The following is a 19993-nucleotide window of genomic DNA, read 5'->3' as shown; positions in this document are numbered from 1 at the left end:
ATATTCCATCCAGGCTTCCTCCCCCCTCCAGTGCTCCTTAAGTAAATATATACTTGGCATAATTAACTGTACTGCTTCTGCAAAGTGCCACGGGATCTTTACTTCAGTAGCCTTGAGGTAGCTATGGTTTAGGAGTCTGGCAATTGGGATGCAATGAGATGTCTGTAGCACTTAAGTGTGAAGGCGCTTAAAGATGTACAGTACTCTACATGGAGATAATTATACACATAGAGGGATGTAAAGATGTAGACACTGCTCAGCAGTGCTCATTGACTGGTGCAGATACTCATGACAGCTTCTCTCGCACTTTCAGCCCTGATTCTATTACTGTTGCTTTGTGCAGAGTCCTTGAGGTAAGGTTTTAGACTGGAGCTTTTGATTTAGCATTAATGTAGACAAGTGAGCACAAGAAAGCCTACAAACCTAACTTAACGTCTTCTGCAAATTCTATAACAAGCTTTCCCCCCTTGATTAGATCTTCTACAAGACTTTAAAAAAACCCTTTAATAAAACAGAACAAGCATTTTTATTTATTTATTTATTTACCTTCAACCCCGCTCGAACCCCTTTTTCATAAAAGAGTTAACAATATCTGGTAATCTGCATTATTTATTTCTTCTTGTATTAAAGTAATCAAACAGTAACTGGGCAACACAAGTTCAAGAATGCAGCTGAAATTCCAGGCCCTGGTCTAGCAGAGGTGACATTTTCAGTCCCAGAGGAACAGGCCAACTGCCTTTCATGAATGCATAAATTATGCTATGGCTGTGGTCTTCTAAGTGGCAGCACCATCAGCGAAGACAGATGCTTGCAGGGTGTCTGGTGGAAAGATAGCAATAGTTAATTTGGTGATGGGGAAGTGGATGACATGGACAAGCAAAAGGACAGTGGAAACTATGTGAACAAGGAAAGCATAGCAAATGGGAAGACAGAGCAAAAGAAAAGGCAGTATTTCAGAGATTTTCCCATAGTGACTATAATCATGCTGTAATGAAGCTAAGGAAAATACGAGGTAAATTTCTTATTTCTAATTAAGATTTTAAATAATCATGATGCTGTGCATCAGTAGATAACGGCCCCTGCCACACCGGGGGGGGGAGAGTATGGGCAAAGTGCGGCTTTTGAAAGCTGCCGCAAAAGAGACATGGGGCGGCAGGATCATATAGATCCCCTGAGCTGCCGCGCAGTGCCTCCCTGGCACGATTAGATGCCGGGGGGGAAGCCACTGAAGGAAGAGCGCAGCAGCCGAACTGCGCATGTCTGTGCATGCACAGTTCCGCCGGGAGCCTGGATTGCTCCGGACGACGGGCGCACCGGCGATCCCATGGCCACGCTTGATGCAGCGTTCCAGGTAAGTCCTCCTCTGTAGGTGGTTCTTTTTTGCAGCGGGTTTTCCTGCTTTAGGGACGGATCGGGGATGGATGCGCGCCACTTCCCACATGTTGTGGTGAGATCGCGCCCATTTGCTGTGCCCCCGATCTGTCCCTCTCCCGGGCCAAAACCTTCTGTGTGACCGGGGCCAACTTTAACTATTTCAGCTAGGAAGGGATCGTGCTTAAACACAGATGCATGGTCTTTAAAATTTTCAAACTCATGTGCCAAAATAACTATTGAACATATATGTAAATTTAAACAACAACGTAGCTTCAGTATATTGAATGTTTTTAATGAATGAACTTTAATATGTTGGAAAAATACAGACTGTGGTTACCTGTAAGTGAAATGGAAATGCAGTACATCTTCATTAACACTGAATCTTTTTTTAAAAAAGAAATAAAGAAAGTATGTTAGGCTCTAATATGAGCCTTTTACTTCTTGCTTGTTTAGTAAATCTCTGGAATGGTTGATGGGATGCATCTCAGAGTGCTTTTAATTCACTGCTCAGGACCAAATTTACATCTTAATTAGAGTCCACATTTAGCAATACAGGCAGCATAATGCTACTGGTAATTAAGTTTTTACTATCTACTTTCCCTCAGTGGTGAAAGCCTTAGTTTGTGCTGTGTGGGTTGTTGATCTTTGCACTAACATATAGACTGCCATGTATGTTTTACTGCATGTATAAGAACCAGCCTCCAAACTGTATAGGGGAATAAGGAAATGACACACTGGAAGTTGTTCAACAAAACAAAGAGACGCAAGCACGTCCACTGCACTTACATGTATTTGTCTTCTCTTCTGTCATTTTACTTGGGCAAAAGCCGTCAAATAGATTTGGAGACAGCTGTTGTATTCCCATTTGTGAATGGCATTAATACATTCTAAGGGTGCGCACTGATTTGTTTTGATCTAAAAGATTATGCCATTTACATCATGGAGTGCTTCTGTCAGGAAAGAAAGAAATGGTACAAGCAGCACAGCTGAATTATTTAAAATTCTGTGTTTTCCAATGTTAAGGTTGCATCAATTATTTTCTAACCATATGCAGAAACTCTTTATTTTCAGCAGATACAATCTTTAAAAAAACCCAAACACTTAGTATAGTATATAAATATGTTTAAGTTAACAAAGAACACTTTAAAACAATGCTGTGCCACAATTTTTTTGGGGGGGATACATCTCTTTTTTTTTTTAAAGCTTTGTATAAACATTGCCTGAAATTTAATATTTATTTATTTACATTAAGTTGGTTCGGTCAGTAGCCCTGACATGCCAGTAGCTTGTGGTGCAGAATTCGAGAGATAATTTTGCAGACATGTATGGGAATAATAGGATATATTTTCGTCCACGTTGACAATAAATATCCTTGTGGTTGTTGTCTACATATCCATGTTAGTATATATGGAGTTCAAGGTGCACACAGTTAAACTAAAGTATTCACATTTAAACAAATGTATAGCCCTCTCTCCTGCCTGTCTATTCAGAAGAGTGTCTGCTGAGTTCAGTGGAACTTATACTCAAGTAAATGTTCACAGCATTGCAGCCTTAGGATCACTAAAGGGACATACTCCCAAGCCTACTCAGACTATCCTGCTGCATTCCTTCAGAGTATATTTCCTTTAAATCAACCGGACAAATATTAAAGGAAAAAAGTTATGGAAGATATTGATCAACAGTGTATTGTTCTTTAGCTTTGATAAAGAGTGAAGTAAAAGTATGCCCACAGTAACATCATTGATATATATGTACAGGTAGGTACACGCTCCTTGATGCTGCATTACTGCTGGACCCTCCCTCCCCTCAGCTGATGTTAAATATTTCCCATAGTCAGCAATTGTAATGTATCATTCATTTCCACAACTCTAAAAGTATAAAGCAGGTTAGGCGAATTACATGAAGATAACACAACAGAAAATTAACCATCCACGTTTACTCACAGGTATATAATGCAGATTCCAGTGGGCCTTAACTGCTAATTATGTTTAAGATTGCAGTATGCATAAAAGCTCCAAAACCAGTTTATAGTAAGTTCTATCAAATTCAAGTGTTTTCCGAATAAGAAAGCAGTCAGTTGATCCAATGCAAGTTTACTCAGAAATGTCCCATTAGGTTAAGTGGAGACTTACTTCAAAGTTAAGGGTGTCTTTAGGCTGCAGTCTCATGCAGGCTAACTTGCCCCACTGAACTCAGGGTGACTTGCTTTCTGAGTAAACACGCCTAGGATAGTGCTGTAAGAATCTCGTTAGGTTTTAACAAACGAGAGCGCCGAAAAAAACCCAGAAATATAACAGCAGACAACGCAACGGAACCGAGAACAGCACAAACTTATACCTTATGACGAAATCTTCACAAAAAATAAAGGGAGGCTGGTGCGCTCTTTCCTGCCAAAGTGTATTTTTAAGCAGCAGAAAGCAATGGTCACCTAACGAGTTAAGCTAGCCATTTAGGAGTTAAGAGCCGGGCTTTTAAAAACCGTTGCATCATTTCGATCTGTGTGCTCAGTTTTCGGTCCTTTCCCGTCCCCTCCACCCTGCTCTACCTGCCGAGCACCGCTCAATCTGTACAGCCTCTGTTCTCTCCGGCGCTGATTGGCTCGTGCCCTACCAATCCGGTCTCCGTCTGGGCCAGTGGGACTGCATATGTAAAGCCCTACTTCATATTTATAAGCTCCAATCGGGGCTTTAAGTCCTTGATTAGGAGAGTGTGAGAGCTTTTGGTCCCAACTGGCTGTGCCTATAGGCTTGTCACCAGGAGAACATTTGTGTTAATTGCACTGTGCTCTGTCAAGGAAACTTTGATTTATAGCTGGGGTGCACAAATAATGGTTGCCGAGCGCACATGGATTCGGTAGAACTTTGCCTTCCTGAGTCTTTTTCCTTGCACTACGAAGAAGAGTAGGTACCTTTCTTCTTTCCCCTCCAACCCCCTTTTCCTTTCCTTCACTTAATTTTTTAAGGGGGGGGGCAACAACGACCAATGTTACTGCTGTTTCGGGTAATGCCTTCTGACTTCTGTTTGCATGAGTGGTGCTGTTTGTGTCTGTCTTGTCTCTTTCTGTGCGCTGCTTTATCTGCTAATTCAATAAGTGGAGAATTGTTCTCTCCCCGACAATGTTACCTTTGAGGCGAAGCGGTGTGACTGTCAGTAAAACAGCTGTGTGAGTGACAGTCCCTTCTTATTCAGGTACTAAGAATAGGCACTTGGCACAAATGCGGAGTGAATTGTTAAAATAGACCTTTCAGAAAGCACAATTTCTCCCCCCTCCCCAAAGATACTTTAAGAAGGATATATTCTCAAACAAGATTTAGAACCTTTGCAGTTTGATAAAAATTTGGATCTTTTTGAGATTTCTTGCCATGTGCAATTGGAAGAAAGAACAGTCCAACTGCTTAACCCCACTTTAAGGGTAGTGCTCTGTAATTAAGGTCTAACCTAATGTTCCAGCCATTTACTAGCAAATAAATCTATTAAATGGTGTGTGTGTGTGGGGGGGGAGTGTTGCACTTTTTGATTTCATCTCTCTCTCTCTCCCTCTCTTTTTAAAAAAGTGGAATACTGCTGATTTTGCAGCACACAGCATTTTACAAATCCTTTACTTATTATTTAGTATTACTTTATTTATCCTACACAGTGAAGTACTAATTTATAAAGAGATGTATGTACAGTACATTTCATGTAAATTCCACATAGTTCAATGCATGCTTTTCCAGAGCCTTTGCAAGCAATGGGGGAGGGGGAGATCCACAAATTAGTTAAGTTTTCTAGAACTTAGGCAAGTTGTAAACTTAATTTTGGACTGAATAACCATGCAGTCATTGATTCATCTTATAGAGCCCTAAACAGAATGTGTGCTGTCACTGTACAAGCAAGTGACAGTGTATTGTGGGTATATGCCCACTAGCTGTCCTTAGTGTCTGCATATCACAGTGGCTAGATGCAATTAAGTCTGATATAAAAAGTGCTTAGGATGCTGAAAAGCAATATAGGCAATAAAAGAGCTTACCAATGGGAAACTGTTGTCTGGTGGGGGTGGGGGGGGCAATAAGGAGCAGGATTCCTAGTTCACCTGCAAAAGAATGTAAATAAACAGTAGTAAGCAAGCACGCTCAGTGAGAGATGGTTTATAGATCAGTACTCAGTAAGTTTATCTACACTGTGGTTTAAACTCTATTAATCTGGGTATAAGTGCAATTGTCACCACTCCAAGTTGAAACGGGAGGCTGTCTTTGGTGGGGGAGGTGGCAGGGGAGTGATTCTAAAGTTAGGAAGATGTTCTTTTTTTAAGGAGCTTTCTTGAATTTACCGTCTTAGAGCTAATTTGAATGATTAGTTTTGATAAGCCTCTTAAAGTAGGTGCATTTAAATGAAATCAGGGCATGTGCCTTTTTGGCTCCAGTGGAAGGTAGAAACTATTCTGCACACACGCAGGCAACACCCCCCCACACACTTAGCTTTCTCTCCCCCCCCCCTCTGCTAAAAGTCTTCCGGATGTATGGTTGGATGGATCTGTGGTTCAGTGGACAAGCAGACCCATCTAATGGCCAGCAACACATCTCTCTCTCTGTCTCAATTAATAAACCACAGAGCCTTACATGGTATTAATATTGCTAGTAATTGTGTTTTGGCTCTGTGACATTTGATGCATGCGGAACTATGAAGGCAGTTATGGGATGAGTTAAAAGTAACAGATTATTTGATTGCTAGAGTTTCCACTTTATGGTGGAGCGTGAGGGAGAGCATCAAACTAAAAACTGACAGGACTTTTGGGCAACACGCAGACCTCTGCCTGACCATCACTAGGTATGCTTTGATATCTGGATAGTGCGTGCTAAAGAATGCAAAAAACTTAAAGCCAGCTGTGACCAAGACTTTTGCCTTTTCAGCGAAACTGTAATGCTAATAATTTCCCATACCACTTAATAGCCAAGCAGATGCAATAAATATATTTGCTGATTTAGACATATGTGTCTCAATTTAATCATTCTAAATGAAACAGTGTGCTCATAATATAAAATCTCCAACCTCTGATTAAAATGTAACATTGACTAAAGGATTATAGAGCGGACTTAATTTTACTGACTGTTTTAACAGTTGTCACAGCTGTTGGAAGAAGGGAAGGCAATTGAAACAGTCCAAAAAAGGGAGGGGGGGGGAGGAACTAGCTTAGTAAATTTAAACATGATCTCTGAATGCCGGGCATAGAACGGCAAATAGATTTGTGACTTCAGATACCTTCTGTGCCCTGTGTACATTTCCCTTTTGTGGCTCTGTCTGCTTCATGAATCTGAACCTCTTCCATGCTTTTCTTATTAAAATGCAACAGTGCTGAAATGGGGAGGGGGATGTACACATTATCTAAAAGGACACTCCTTCCCCCATGGTTTACTCTACATGAAAGAAATGTACAGATGCCAAGAAACTTAGGATGTATGGCAGAAATTTTAAATTGCGAATGTCTGATGTAAGAAATTGGGAGACAAAAGAAACTTGAGCTAAGAGAGACTCTACATCCATTTCACAATGTATAATTTCAAAAATATTGTGTTTGAGAGCTGTTTTGTAGAATCTGCAATTTCTTCATATTTATTAAGAATCATTAAATAGCCAGAGGTCCTCATCAGTTTCCTGCTCCCCCCCTCCCCTTTCCTTTAGATCATAGCTATTATTACAAAAAAAAATTGATCTCAAAATATTTGAAGTGTGGGTTAGTCTCCTTAGTGTGAAGTCTCCGTATATAATGGAAGTGATAGTTGTCCCATAAATATCTGTGCGTGTGTGTATTAATCTGTGTATTAATGTAATATGCAGTCAGCATGCATGACAAAACTAAAGTGTGCTGTCTCTCTAACCTAAATATATAAGATGTAAGCATGAAAAAAAGAGAATTAATGGATTGTTTTTCATGTTCAGTCACTGCATGTACACTCAAAAGGGCCTTGCTATGCAATCCCCTCTCCACCGCTACCAATATTTTCCCAGTTTGGATTTCTGTTGTTCATATACCTTTTCTGCAAGTTCTCAAAGCGGGTAGACAGTGCAAGGATCTAGTGCTAAAATGGCTGTCTGATAGCTTTTTATTTGCTGGGCCTGACCCCTTTTTTAGTGATGGTTGCTCATTTTAATGTGTTTATGGTTCTGCTCTTTTATTTACTGAGCCTGGTTTGTTGCAGCAGTAATTAACCTGCGTTATTAGCAAAGCCCTTGTGAATACCCATTAATTCTCTTGAATGGATGATCATTTTTTCCCACAGTTATTTCCCCCCCCCCGACTTGCTGTCCCATATAAAGCTTCCCTTCGCTTAAGATATTTCTGTATTTTAAAAGGCATATGATAAACTGACTCTTCAGGAATCTAAATCATAGTAATACATTGATCAGTTTCTTTAAACATCAAGAATGTTAAGTTCTTATATTTTTATTTTTTCAGAAAAAGAAAGATGTAATTAAGTCTTCCATCCTGTAGCTTTTTTTGGTAACAATTCAGGGGATGAATTATGTTATTTTTCAAGTGGTATGAAGTTACTTTGAATATCACTTTGGGTATTTAAAGAAAGGAAAAGCATATTAAACCCACACAAAAAAAATATACTTCCGCTTGGACTGCTGAGGAAAGATAAGGACTGCTTCATTAGCTAAGCCACACTTTTGCAATTAATTTTAAAATACATGGTGCTATATATCAAATGCAGAAGGTAACTTGTCTGTAGTTATTTTTTTTAACAATTCTTGAAGCCTCTCCTTTATAGCACAGCCTAGCAGTATATAAAATCAAAGTATAATAATATGATGCTGTATTCTAATTTTTAATAATAGCAAGCTTAAATAGCCTGGCAGACTTCCTGGTATTGACTGTTTCTGATGCATAGTGACCTTTTGGCTTTGATCTCATTGCAAAAACAAATAGAAATGAACAACACCAATATTTATTGACACTTTTCAAACCCTTGCCCCTTTATAAATATTCTTGTTAGCCTGCTATAAGTCAGTAAAGATGCTTGGATGCCGGACATAAGCAACTTGTGGCAAAATGAACCAGCATACATCCTACTGGAAGTTTAAAGTGACTCAGTTGTTTGCTTATGCTTTGGACTCTGCTTCATAATAGATGCGGGGGTGGGGGCTGTAATAAAATGTTGATCTCTACCTAGTGCCTTTCTAGCCCTAGCAAGCTCTCAGGAGGAAATCCGTGATTATGCTGGGCTGGTTTGGTTTTTATCTCTTTTATATCCACTGGCCTTGTATTAAATTGTCATTGTCCTAAAGCACATGAGAGAGAAATGAATTGCACTTCTTGACATGCTCTGACAGTGAAATATTTAGCTTCTCTGTCTCCAATCATACTCATGTGTATATGTTTGATAGTGCTGGAATGACAACCAGCAGTCTCTGGTAACCAGACATCCTCATTTTACATGTTCTCCACTTTGGGTGGTGAGGTGTCCGTGTTGTCTTTTTAAAATTTGGCATCTTGGCTGGGAGTGATCAATGTTTATTTAGATTTATATAAACAATTCTGTGTTGTTGTTTTGAAATCACAGCCAATAGTGGCTACGCATGTGTATGTGCCTTATGAATGAAAGGTATATATTAAATGTATTGTAATCATTGATATACCAGATATAGTATATACCTATAAACATTTTTCTGGACTTTTATTGCCTTTATTTTGGTAATCTTGAAGAAAGGAAATATATGTAGGTACCGGGTTTCACTGAATTTCTTCTAAATGCATATTCCAGCTTGCCGTCATTTTCATGTCCATATTCTTGTACAACAGAAGGTACTATAATATATTATGAACTTCTTTATTCATCAATTACGAGAGTTGTGAATTTTGTTTGCATTTTAAAACATATCTTCTATGACACAGGGTTAATTTAATACTAAAAGTATAACTCTCTAAAGATAAAATTAGAAATCCAATTCAGTGTAAACATACGCTATTAAATGCACAGACTTCTTCTACCTTTGCTTTCCTATTCTTAATATTTTGCCTTGGAATGTCCTTGGAATGTCAAAGAAAAATTCTTTACTGAATTTCCTTCCAGTTCCACCAAATTTTATATTAAGGTAAAACTATAAATAATAAAACCTAACTTTTTTTTTCTTTAAGGGATCATGGCACTTTTACATAGTAACTAAGCCAGAAATCTGATCCTTCCTTAAAACACTACAATCTTTTAAAAATGAATACAATTATTCCATTTATTTTAGCAGGATAGACCTGAATTATTGGGCTTAAGATAGCAACATTTGCTCACGTAGAATATAGAATCTGTGCCATTAACGTGAATTTCTTCATAGTTGTGAAATGCTTGTCCTCTTCAGTTAGAACAAGTTAGTACTAGCAATAAGTTCATCTATTTTTTAAAAAATCAGTTCTCTTAATTTCTATTTAATTTATTGAAAGAAAGTTTTACCTCATATTTATCCCCACTCCCCCCCCCCAGACATTTGCTTTTATCCCACCACTATTTATTGGTTTATATACAACTAATATGTACACCAAGTAAGGTTTGGGGAGAGATACACTAAAACTGAATTAAAAGCTATGGTTGTAAAAGGAAAATGCGCACCCATTCCTACCATACACTCTCCAAACAGAAACATATACATATACTTTCTCCCCTCCCTCTCTGCAAGATCTGGTGAAGTGAGCTCTAACTCCTAAAACATTATACTGGAATATATTGTATAAATCATCAAGGTGCCACTGAACTGTAAATGTGACTCTCATTGTACTGCACTGAACTGGTATTCCAGGATTGTATTTTATCAAGAGTTTACTTCATCCTTCAAACAAATCAATCTATATATTATTCTTTTGCTGAATTCTGCGTATTTACTTATGCATATTAAAATATGTTGGCAATGCAGTTCCTTACATGTCAATATAATCTGAACTTTTTTTTATTAATGGAAAATAAGGATACTGTCCTTAATAACTATAAAGCTGGGAATTTGAGGGAGGAAATTTGCAAAACAGCTCTCTAAACCTCCTTTTTTAAGAATGCATAGTTGGAAGTAAATTTGGATCCACAGATCTTGCTGCATGAGTGAGAACACACTCTGCTTGTGTGCAGAGGGGAATTATTCCCTCCGCCCATTGTCTGTCATGCCACCAAAAAAGTCCCTCTGGGAGGTCCCTCAATTATCTGCAGCCAGTTTTTGGGGGGTATGGGGGAGGCTGCAAGCTGGGGGAGGGGAAATCAGCAAAAAACTCAGATAAAGTCTTTTCCCAGGGCAAAGAGCTCTTTGGATTCAAGCCACTGAAATCAGAGGGACCTTCCTTCAAAGTCCCGGTGGAAGTAAATGTTAAAGCAAAATCCATGTAGGTCTTTCTCACCATTATTGGTTTGCAAGCTGACTGCGATCTCACTTACTGCTCTGTGTCTTTTCATGTTGTTTTGCGTGAGACAAAAGTGCACATCTCCTTTTCATCATTTTGATTGGAACAACATACCATATGTAATATGTTTTGGCAGCACTTACCTAGCCAAAGAAAACAAATTAATATTAGCCATGCTGAGGGGCATCAGAAGTATCACAGATGTGTCGATTTAGCTTTGCTCTGTCACACACCCTTTCCTTAAACAACTGGTCAAGCTGTCGCAAGATGTTGCATGGGCTACAAAGAGATTTTAATAGGTGTGATCAGAGACTGATGACTCTGGTTAGAATGAGAACACGTTGCGTGTGTACTGATTGCTGCTTTTCAGCCTGTGTAAATAAATGTATAGATAACCATCCAGAAATTCAGCAACTGAAATTCAAACAGTATTTCCTTAGGCCATAGAGATGTACAGATTCTAGCAAATATAATGGAGAAAAGCCACATGAAATATTTTCACAATACTCAGAATAGTTGCATTCCTTCCCGTATAAAGGTATATACCAAATATACCAAAATGCAAGGGGAAAATATTTAAAACAACTGGTAAGAGTAGAGTTCCTCCCCCCAATACTATTTGTATTCAACAATGAGGGAAGAAAAGAACAAAATACTAGGGGTAAGCCATCTTCTCTTCGTTGTATCCTATGTTCTAACACAGGGTACAATGAAGAGAAGATGGCTTACCCCTAGTATTTTGTTCTTTTCTTCTCTCATTATTTAATACAAGTAGTACTAGGGGGAGGAACGCTGCTCTCACCAGTTGTTATAATTATTTTCCCCTTGCATTTTGGTATATTACAATAGCTAGCGAAATATTGATACTGTATACGATACTGCAGGATAGTTGTCTCTTTTTCAAACTGGTGTTCAAATAACACTATGTTTATGGATAAGGTGTCAGAATGCAGAGATTGACCTTTATGTATGTGTACAGCATTGCCCCTTTTATTTGTTTCGAAGACATTTCTATGCTTCATAATTTCATGAGGTTTGTTATAGGTTTTATTTTGAACCTGAAGTGAAAGGTTTTGTTTCTTTATTAAATATTCCCAGGTGATGTGAAATGAAGAAGGTATTATATCCAAAGCACACACAGAGAAATTCATTTTTGCAAGCTTGGTCCATCTTGGTTAGTGAACCAACAAGTACATAAAATTAAGCAAAGACTTCCAACAACAACAACAACAAATAAACAACCCAGGAGATTACTATGTTTATTCAAATAGAAGCCTAGTCCCCCTCCAAGTATGCCATCAAAGAAGATTCATGTGCAAGTTAGTTATGCTTAATAGTGGTGTGTGTGTGTGTGTATAACATTCTTAGGGAGGGTCATTTAACATTAAAGGCTGTCTTCCTTTCGAGTAAATATGGTACATTTGAAAAAAAACCTGGGAAATGTTACAATGGATTCCGTGTTCAAATAATTGTAATGAATGAAAGCAGATACTAGGCAGAATTCTTGCTGCAAAAGATGCTTCCTGGCACAGAGTTTAATGAAATATAGCTTCTATTAAAAATAATTGTTCCATCAGTGTAAAGTACCCTCATAACAGCCATCTACCTAGTGTGAAAATCAAATGTTCTGACATGGCACAAAACACCATTATTAAAAAAAAGAACTAGGTGTTTCCAGAAACAGTAGCATCGGAATTTAGAACTGCCAGTATCTAAAGAAAAGCTACCATACACAATCATTCTCATATTAGAGGCCGGTTGTCTACAGCAGGTGATGATCATCTACAGGGGGAGTTCAGTCACATTAGCAAGAGTTGAACATCCAATGCCATGGTTTACATTAGTATGAGTGACACCTGTCCCATCAGTCATGGGGACCATGGCTTCACAGATGGAGAAGCAACAATCGGCTGAATTACACAGTACAGCACACTTGGCTTAATTCATCTCATTGTTTTCCTACAAATCTAGAGGATGACTCATTCTGTTCCTGGAGTCGAGACAGAATCGCAAGATGGGCTCAGGTGGTAGCACGTGCCTGCCCTTTCTCATTCTCTAAGAGGTATTCAGCAAAAGAAGTGGTGGGGTAGGAGAAGGAAACAGTCACACATACAATATATGTAGGGCAAGATGGTATGATTAACTATCAAATTTAACATGCATGTTAGAAACCTTTTGAACATACCACCCCACATTGGAAGTAGATGCTTTCAAAAATTATGAATCAACAATCAAAAAGATTACTTTAAGGAAGTATGCAAACCCAAGGGAGTATTAAAAGGCAACACATAGATGTGTAAGTGTTAGAAAGCTCTCACACCTTGGAATCAGAACATTATTGGAATGTAAATTTTTGTGGAATTTTTTTGCACCACAGAAGTTTAGTCAGTTCTGTCACTTTGTCACTTTTTCGTCGTCTGTGTTCCATTTTGTATTTCAGTGTTGGTTTTATAGAGTTCTCCGACTGGTTGTAGTTGCACGCTGCTGGCATTTTTTGTGTCACTAATATTGAGCAGCAAACCTGTGGCATGTTGAAATCAGTCAGCAGTTCTCCGAAGATACAGTTTATGTTTGATTGTGTGTAAATACAGTTAGTTAGTTGAATTTATCTGATAGCCTGGCAGAAAGAGAGAGAAGCTGGACAAACTGTTTTCAGTAAATGTGCTGTTCATACACCTGATAAGATTGAGAGTGCTTTCGACTGCTGATATGCTTTGAATAAGAAAAGAATAATCACTTCCACTGGCACCAGCTTATCAGGAATGGAGCAAAATGCCAACACTTTTACATTAGCAAAAGTAAATGTTTTAGACATGTCATGCCTTTTTTCCATTTAAATTGAATAGTAGGGTGCTTGTGAGTATGCAGTAATGAAGAGGAGGACTTATTACCTTGACTAAAGTACAGGTGAATACATTGAGAAAGGAGCCTTTGGCAACAAAAAAACGCTCTTTTGTCAAGTGGAGTACATCTGTTTTAGGCGTTCTTTAGAAGTTTTCAGCAGTTTTATTTTCCATTCTGTTAAGTGCATGTGCAAATCTTTAAAAGGAAGCACTTCTTATTCTGACATATCTACCAGTATTATTGTTGTAATAATAATAATAATAATAATAATCATCATCATCATCTGATTTGGCGAGTCCCCCTATATCACTGTTTTCTAGCTTTACATTTCTGTTTTAACAGCTATATTTTTATTGGAGCTTAAACTTTAAAATATGGAATATAAAAGACAACCATACGGACAACTTGTGAAAATGTGGAAACACTTGAGCATGCCATATTTTTAAACAGCTCAAGTTGTATAATGCAAATATCTAGAGAACACCAGTGGCATCACTTAATTGGAGCAAAAGAAAGCATAAACTCTTTCTCCACAATAAATTTTAAAAAGACATCAGGCATTGGGGAGAGAAAAAACCCCACCTAGATGAAGTTTAAATTCTGTGCTTCTTCCGACAATGTAGTCTAGTACTATACTTCTGTTCACGCAGGCAGTTAATTTTAATGTATTCTGGCTGATAAATGGCTTTGTGAGAAACAAATAGATTGATTAGGGATTTTTATTGATTTACTCTAGTGAGATCACAGTTATCCACTTCTGCCAATACTGTTTGATTAATCAAGGCATCCTTGTTTTGTCCCTTTAAGATAGACGGGGACTTTAAGAGCAAAATGTTGACAGCTGATAAACCCCTTCAGCTGTTCTGAGTTTCAATAGGCTTTTTGTGTGGGAAAATATATATTTCATTGGCAAGTTTATTTTCACAAAGCGAGACCTTCATTTAATGAAAAGGTCTTCAGTTTCAGGTTTATCAAATTTTAGCTAAAAACAACAAAATAATTTACGTAGTTACTTGAGGCAAACTTCATGCTTTAGAGCTGTTGCTGAGAGGTTCCATTCTTCTGTGAAGATGTCAACTGTAAATATAAAAATGCATCACTGAAAATGTAATGGTTTAAAGATTCAAACTGAAATAAAATTCTCTGCCTGAGGAAAACACTGCAATCAAAATAAAGTAGTCTTAACTTTTCCTGAAGCAGGTATAGTGCTTGAAGGCATCAGGGCACACCACTATTTTCTTTCATAGCTTGGGAATCAACAGTATTTTACTAAGCCACAAATAACATATGATCGGCAAGTTACTACATGGCAATGTGTAACTATACAATCTGGTCTATCGTGTTGTAATATGATGTAGTTGTTTTGAAATAGTGAGTTTTTAAAATGCCTTTTCTTTAGTATATAATTTTTTGTCAGAATAGGAAGTTACAAAGGTAGTGAATTCAGTTGGTGATTGCAGGGCTGGATTCTACACAGTGATCTCTGTAGAGATGCAGGAGAGATTTTCAAGTATATATTGAGTCCATTTGTGCTTTCTGCAAAAATGTTGGTTTTATTTTTCATCTCTGTGTTGGCGGATTGAAATCTGCTAATATCATTTGAAAAGATTTGCTCCTTTCATTTGGCTACAGAGAGGACCACGGGATAAAGTGGGTAGGAAATGGGTTAAGAAAGACTTCTCCATTCTTTCTGCTGCCGCAGTGTGCCTTGGGAAGAGACTGCGCAGACAGTTTCCTGCCCCCTGTCCAGACTACAATAGTGGGTTTGCATCAAAGATCATGTCAGATGGCTGTCTGGGTCCTGATGGTGGCACTAATTTCAGTCTGCAGTGCCTTATGGATCCGATCAGTCAGTTGTGAACCTGGTGGCCAGCAACCTCAGAGAAATGGAACCATGTGGAAGTAAGTAAGATGTCATAATCCCTATTCTGGCAGAAACAGTCTTAATATGCAGAACTTTTGAAAGTATGTTGAAAATTGAGATGCTTGATTTGTGACAAAATGTAGATATAATAATCAATAGGCCCCTTCTTCAGCTGGTTTTGTTGGCAGTAGACACTAGGATCAGACAACATGGGCTCTCAGCCAGAAAACATGGTGGTAAAATCATAGTGGTATGCTGCTTACATTGTAGGATGGTGGGCACAAGTAACTGACATTATTGCCTACCACATAGAAAATGCTGCATGCTACCCAGGGTGACCCCTCCCCCCACATTTTACTGGTCTAATAATTAGAGGAAGATGTCTAGTTGAGTGGCTGTTGCAAAAATGGTATGGACCTTAACAGAACTTGGGGGATGCTTAGCATGACAATCAGACAGTGGAGTTTTACTTGGATTTCCATGCTTAAATTTATAATACTGTGTAAAACTCTGGCCAGTGAGCAGCAACACTTGTCATTGGCTGCATATGTTTGAAAACGTATAGAACTAGGCTCAGAGAACATGGTGTATGTTTTTGCTACAGTTTAAACATCAATCAACGCTTCTCTGATTGGTATTGAAAGTGATGTTGGTTTTACGTGGGGTTTGTATACTTACAGCAGTGCAAATGTCACTTAAAACTGCAATAACTTTCAATGCCATTCTTTTTTTTCCAGTTCAAACCACAACAAACAAAAACCAGAATTTATAGATTTGTGTCAAATATAATTAGCCTTAGGAAAATTATTTTAAGTATATATTTTTTCATGGAAGTGAATCAAATTTCTTATGCAGAACAGGATCAAAGACTTTGTGCTGAATGTATGCTTTAAAAGTTGTCTTAGTAGAAACTAGTAGAATTTCAAGGGGTATTTAATTTTTTTGACAACAATGAGTGTTTGCTCATTTTACATTTTTATATTACATACATGTGTGAGGCAAGTTTAAAGAAGAGTTGTTGAACTGGGAACTCCTTTTGTTTTTGGTTCAGCCGAGTAGCTTTTGTTGACTGTCTAGGCGGGGTTAGTTGGGATTCACTTGCAGCAGTACAAACCATAAACTATCAGCAGGCTGCTGGGCGGCAGCAGGTGTGAACAACATAAAACAGGATTAACACTGACCCAAAGTGTGCACTAAAAACAGAACCCCTGCCTTGCTTTTACAAGGACAGTCAAATAGAAACACTCGATCAACATACACACCCTGTTTACTAAACACTGTCCAGAGTTGCTGCAGAGATGTGAGTAACCTCTATTACACTCTATTCCTCTTCCTTTTGTGTGCAGTTCCTCCTGGATAATCTAGATTATGAGACCCTTTATGGAACTGTCTTCTATATTTTCACAGCCTAGGTTGTGTTGCTGGCAGTTCAGAAATAATGTATATTTATTAAGAATACATTGTGGCATGATTGTTATTGTTGTCATTCTCCGTAGTAATAATCCAAAATCAGAACTTTTTTTGTTTTGTAGGAATATTTTAAACCTGTAAGGTTGTATTAGAAAGAAAAACAGTATAGCGTGTGGCTTTCAAATAAGAGTAAAAGCAATGTTATTCAGAGGGGCAAAGCCTATTTAAACCCGGAGGGGGGGAGGTATCCAAAATGGGAAAAGTGGCCTTGTACAGGGCATAGAATTAAAGGAATCAAGTGCCAAAACACAGCTGTCAGAATGAACATATTATTTGAAAAATGAGGAACTTTCAAATAATTACATATTGCTTATTTTAAAAGGATAATGTGGTTTGCTGTTGGTAATCTTAATTTTTTTTTGCTTTTATTTTGATGTTTTTTGGTATATCATTCTTTTCACGGGGAATAGATAGAACTTAGTATGGTGACTATATACAGGTAAGTATGAATGCACATACATTTGTCTGTGGAATTGGCAGTTTCCCCCATCATTTACCCCCTTTGTGCTGCAGTACAGAAGTGGGCTGAATTTTTGCTCATGTTGTTTATCTAGAATATCAGCATGACAATTGAGTCAGCCTCATTATTCCCTGGTAATAAATTAGTATTTTATCTGACCCAAGTAATTTTAGTCTCTCAGGAGAATGTGTCTTTAAAGTGAGGTAGTATTTTTCTTTAATAAATATTCTATGTGATTTTCTCTCAGCACACAAATTTCTAAGCCAGGTCAGTTTTCTGACAATCTCAGACAACCCCCCCCCCCATGCACACACATTCTTGTGAGCACCTGAATATACAGCTAGATTTCTAAAACTGCTCAGCTATCTTGTGTAGGTGCTTGGTAACACAGCAGCTAGATTTTCAAAATTGCTGTGCACCCTGCAGCTCCCATTGAGAAAAGTAGGGGCCGCTGGGTTTCAGCGCCTTTGAAATGCTGACCCCAATAGTGGCAGCTGTGCACTTTGGTGAATTATGGTATCTAGATTCAATACAGTTAATTTAAAAATACAGCTCCATTTCCACTCAGCAGAAACATCTTCTGCTTTTTTGAAAGTGGGAAACGACTTTTTATACTAATACAAAGTTGCCTTTTTTCCCTCTGTGAGGCAAGGAGAATGCTTTTAAACATTAATAATCGGGGATTATGGGATTAATAATCAGTATTTTGAAGCACTAAAAATTAATATTATAAATATATGTCTAAGGTGTACATTTGTTTAGGAGTAGAACCTATTGATAACAGTAGGACTTATTTCCAGGTATACTTGCGTAGGGCTGAGCTCTATGCAGGCGACGGAACTCTCCGGAATTTTCTGTCACAAAAAGCATACCTCCTACACATTAAATACAACTGTAGTTTTGGATAATAAAACTACTGTGCCCAAGCTGCTCAGTAACAATGTTCTACACTTGTATCACAAGGAAGACTGAACTTTAGCCACATAGTGACCAGTCAGTGTAATATATTTCTAGCAAACTGGAACATAAACTTTCAGTTTTAAAGAGAAGTTTTCATCCATGTGCATGTGGGAGAAGAAGACAGTCTTTCTCTGTGTATTAACTGCTGTCAAGTCACAGCCAGTTTATGGCTTATGATTTTCAAGGCAAATGATTAAGCAGAGGTGCTTTGTCATTGTCCCCCTTTGCAAAGTCTTCCTTGGTGGTCTCCCATCCTTTCCAGTATACTTTAAAAATATTATAGATTGTATTATGGTAAAAGGTCTACCTTAAATAAAGTATTTGAAATCTGCCACCTTGGAATAGAATATATGAAAACATTTCTAAAGCTGTAGATATGACAATCATATTCTTGGTAAATTATAGGTATCTTAGGCCATTTCCACATGCATTATCTGCCCTGGGTTCAATGCTTCGGGGAAGTGGGTTTTTCCCCCTGTTTCCCCACACCATATTTGTGTATCTGTGTACCTCCTGGGGTTTCCCCAGTTTTCTCCAATTTTTCGCTAAGCTGCTTTGCTCCAAAGTTTGGAGAATTATTGCAATAAAGCCCTGGACGACGGTTGTGCCGTGTGTGCAGAAAATTATATCAATATAGTGATATACCACTATGCTTACAAGGTTCTCTCAATTCCCAGCTTTCGTTATTTTAAAAAAGTAAGCCTCTAGCTCCTTCCATTGCAGATATATAAAGAGAAAGGTCTGTTTGCACAACAAAAGGGGCTAGAGACTTCCTTCCTTCTTAAATGAGGGCACCTATCATATACATGAGGATGTATAAATCGTATTGTATAAATGAGGATGTGAGGGCGATCTGGCTGTGACATCTGTCACCCATTCGATTGCCAGAGATCTGATTGGCTGATCTGGTTGCCTTGGCAGGTTCCCCTTCCTCCCTCACTGCTCCATGTGCATCCCTCCTGAAGCTGACTGCTCAGTGGTGGAAACCATCCCATTCTGTGGTCAAGGACAAGGGTACTTTCTTTTTAAATGAAAGCTGGGAATTCAGAGAACCTGGTATTGGTATAATGTTATATCAAGATAACAATACCATAGCACTACTTAAAAAACATTGCAAAAACCCTGGTGTCCCAGGGAAGACCAGGGCAGGTAACCAGTGGAAACTGTTGCCATTGTGCTTTATTTGCAGCTGTACCAGCAATAGGAAACCACTCAAGCCCCGTTGCCAATTCTAAACACACTTGCCCCAATCCAGCATTCTGCATTTAACCAATGTGCGCATAAAGTCCTCATTTATTTCCATGGATGCAAGTGTTACATGCATATAAAACAATATCATCTGCATAGAATGTATTCTGAAATGTTTACCTCTCCCATACTCTGTTAATATCTGCACTATCGCAGAACAGAGCCAATGGCTAAAATAAACCAAAAGGGAGACAGATATCTGATTTGCTTTATTGCATAATTATAGAAGAAAAAACAAATGACTGATACAGTTATTTCTTTACTGTTGTTGCAATCAAAAGAGTGCTTTTAGATATGCACAGCAATTTGGTGGTTTGGGGTTTTGGCAACAGTCCGTTATGCCAAAAAGTTGTTTAATTCTCATGAATATCTTTTTAGTAAGGGTGAGCAGGGGTGCCCCAAAAGTCCCAGAAAATGT

At 38.2% G+C, this 19993-nt stretch overlaps 1 protein-coding gene and 1 long non-coding RNA gene across 2 annotated transcripts in view; one reads left to right on the top strand and one right to left on the bottom strand.

The window, feature by feature from the left end:
• Nucleotides 1-576: 576 nt before the first annotated feature.
• LOC107105881 lies at nt 577-3869 on the bottom strand. The gene is made up of 3 exons (XR_001482355.1): nt 3712-3869; nt 2161-2324; nt 577-819 (listed from the first exon to the last, which is right to left on the bottom strand). It is a non-coding gene; the product is annotated as an uncharacterized LOC107105881 (long non-coding RNA).
• A 349-nt stretch (nt 3870-4218) lies between these two features.
• The window catches only part of ESRRG (estrogen related receptor gamma), a 276236-nt gene continuing 260461 nt past the window's right edge, over nt 4219-19993 (top strand). The window contains exon 1 of the mRNA XM_015405927.1: nt 4219-4274. Within this exon, the coding sequence (XP_015261413.1) occupies nt 4219-4274 (56 nt within the window). The remainder of the gene's footprint in view (nt 4275-19993) is intronic.

This window comes from Gekko japonicus, unplaced genomic scaffold, assembly GCF_001447785.1.
Source record: "Gekko japonicus isolate JY-2015 unplaced genomic scaffold, Gekko_japonicus_V1.1 scaffold279, whole genome shotgun sequence".
Lineage (NCBI taxonomy): Eukaryota > Metazoa > Chordata > Lepidosauria > Squamata > Gekkonidae > Gekko > Gekko japonicus.
Note: the sequence above shows the minus strand (reverse complement) of the source record. Positions and strands in the feature narration are given on the sequence as shown.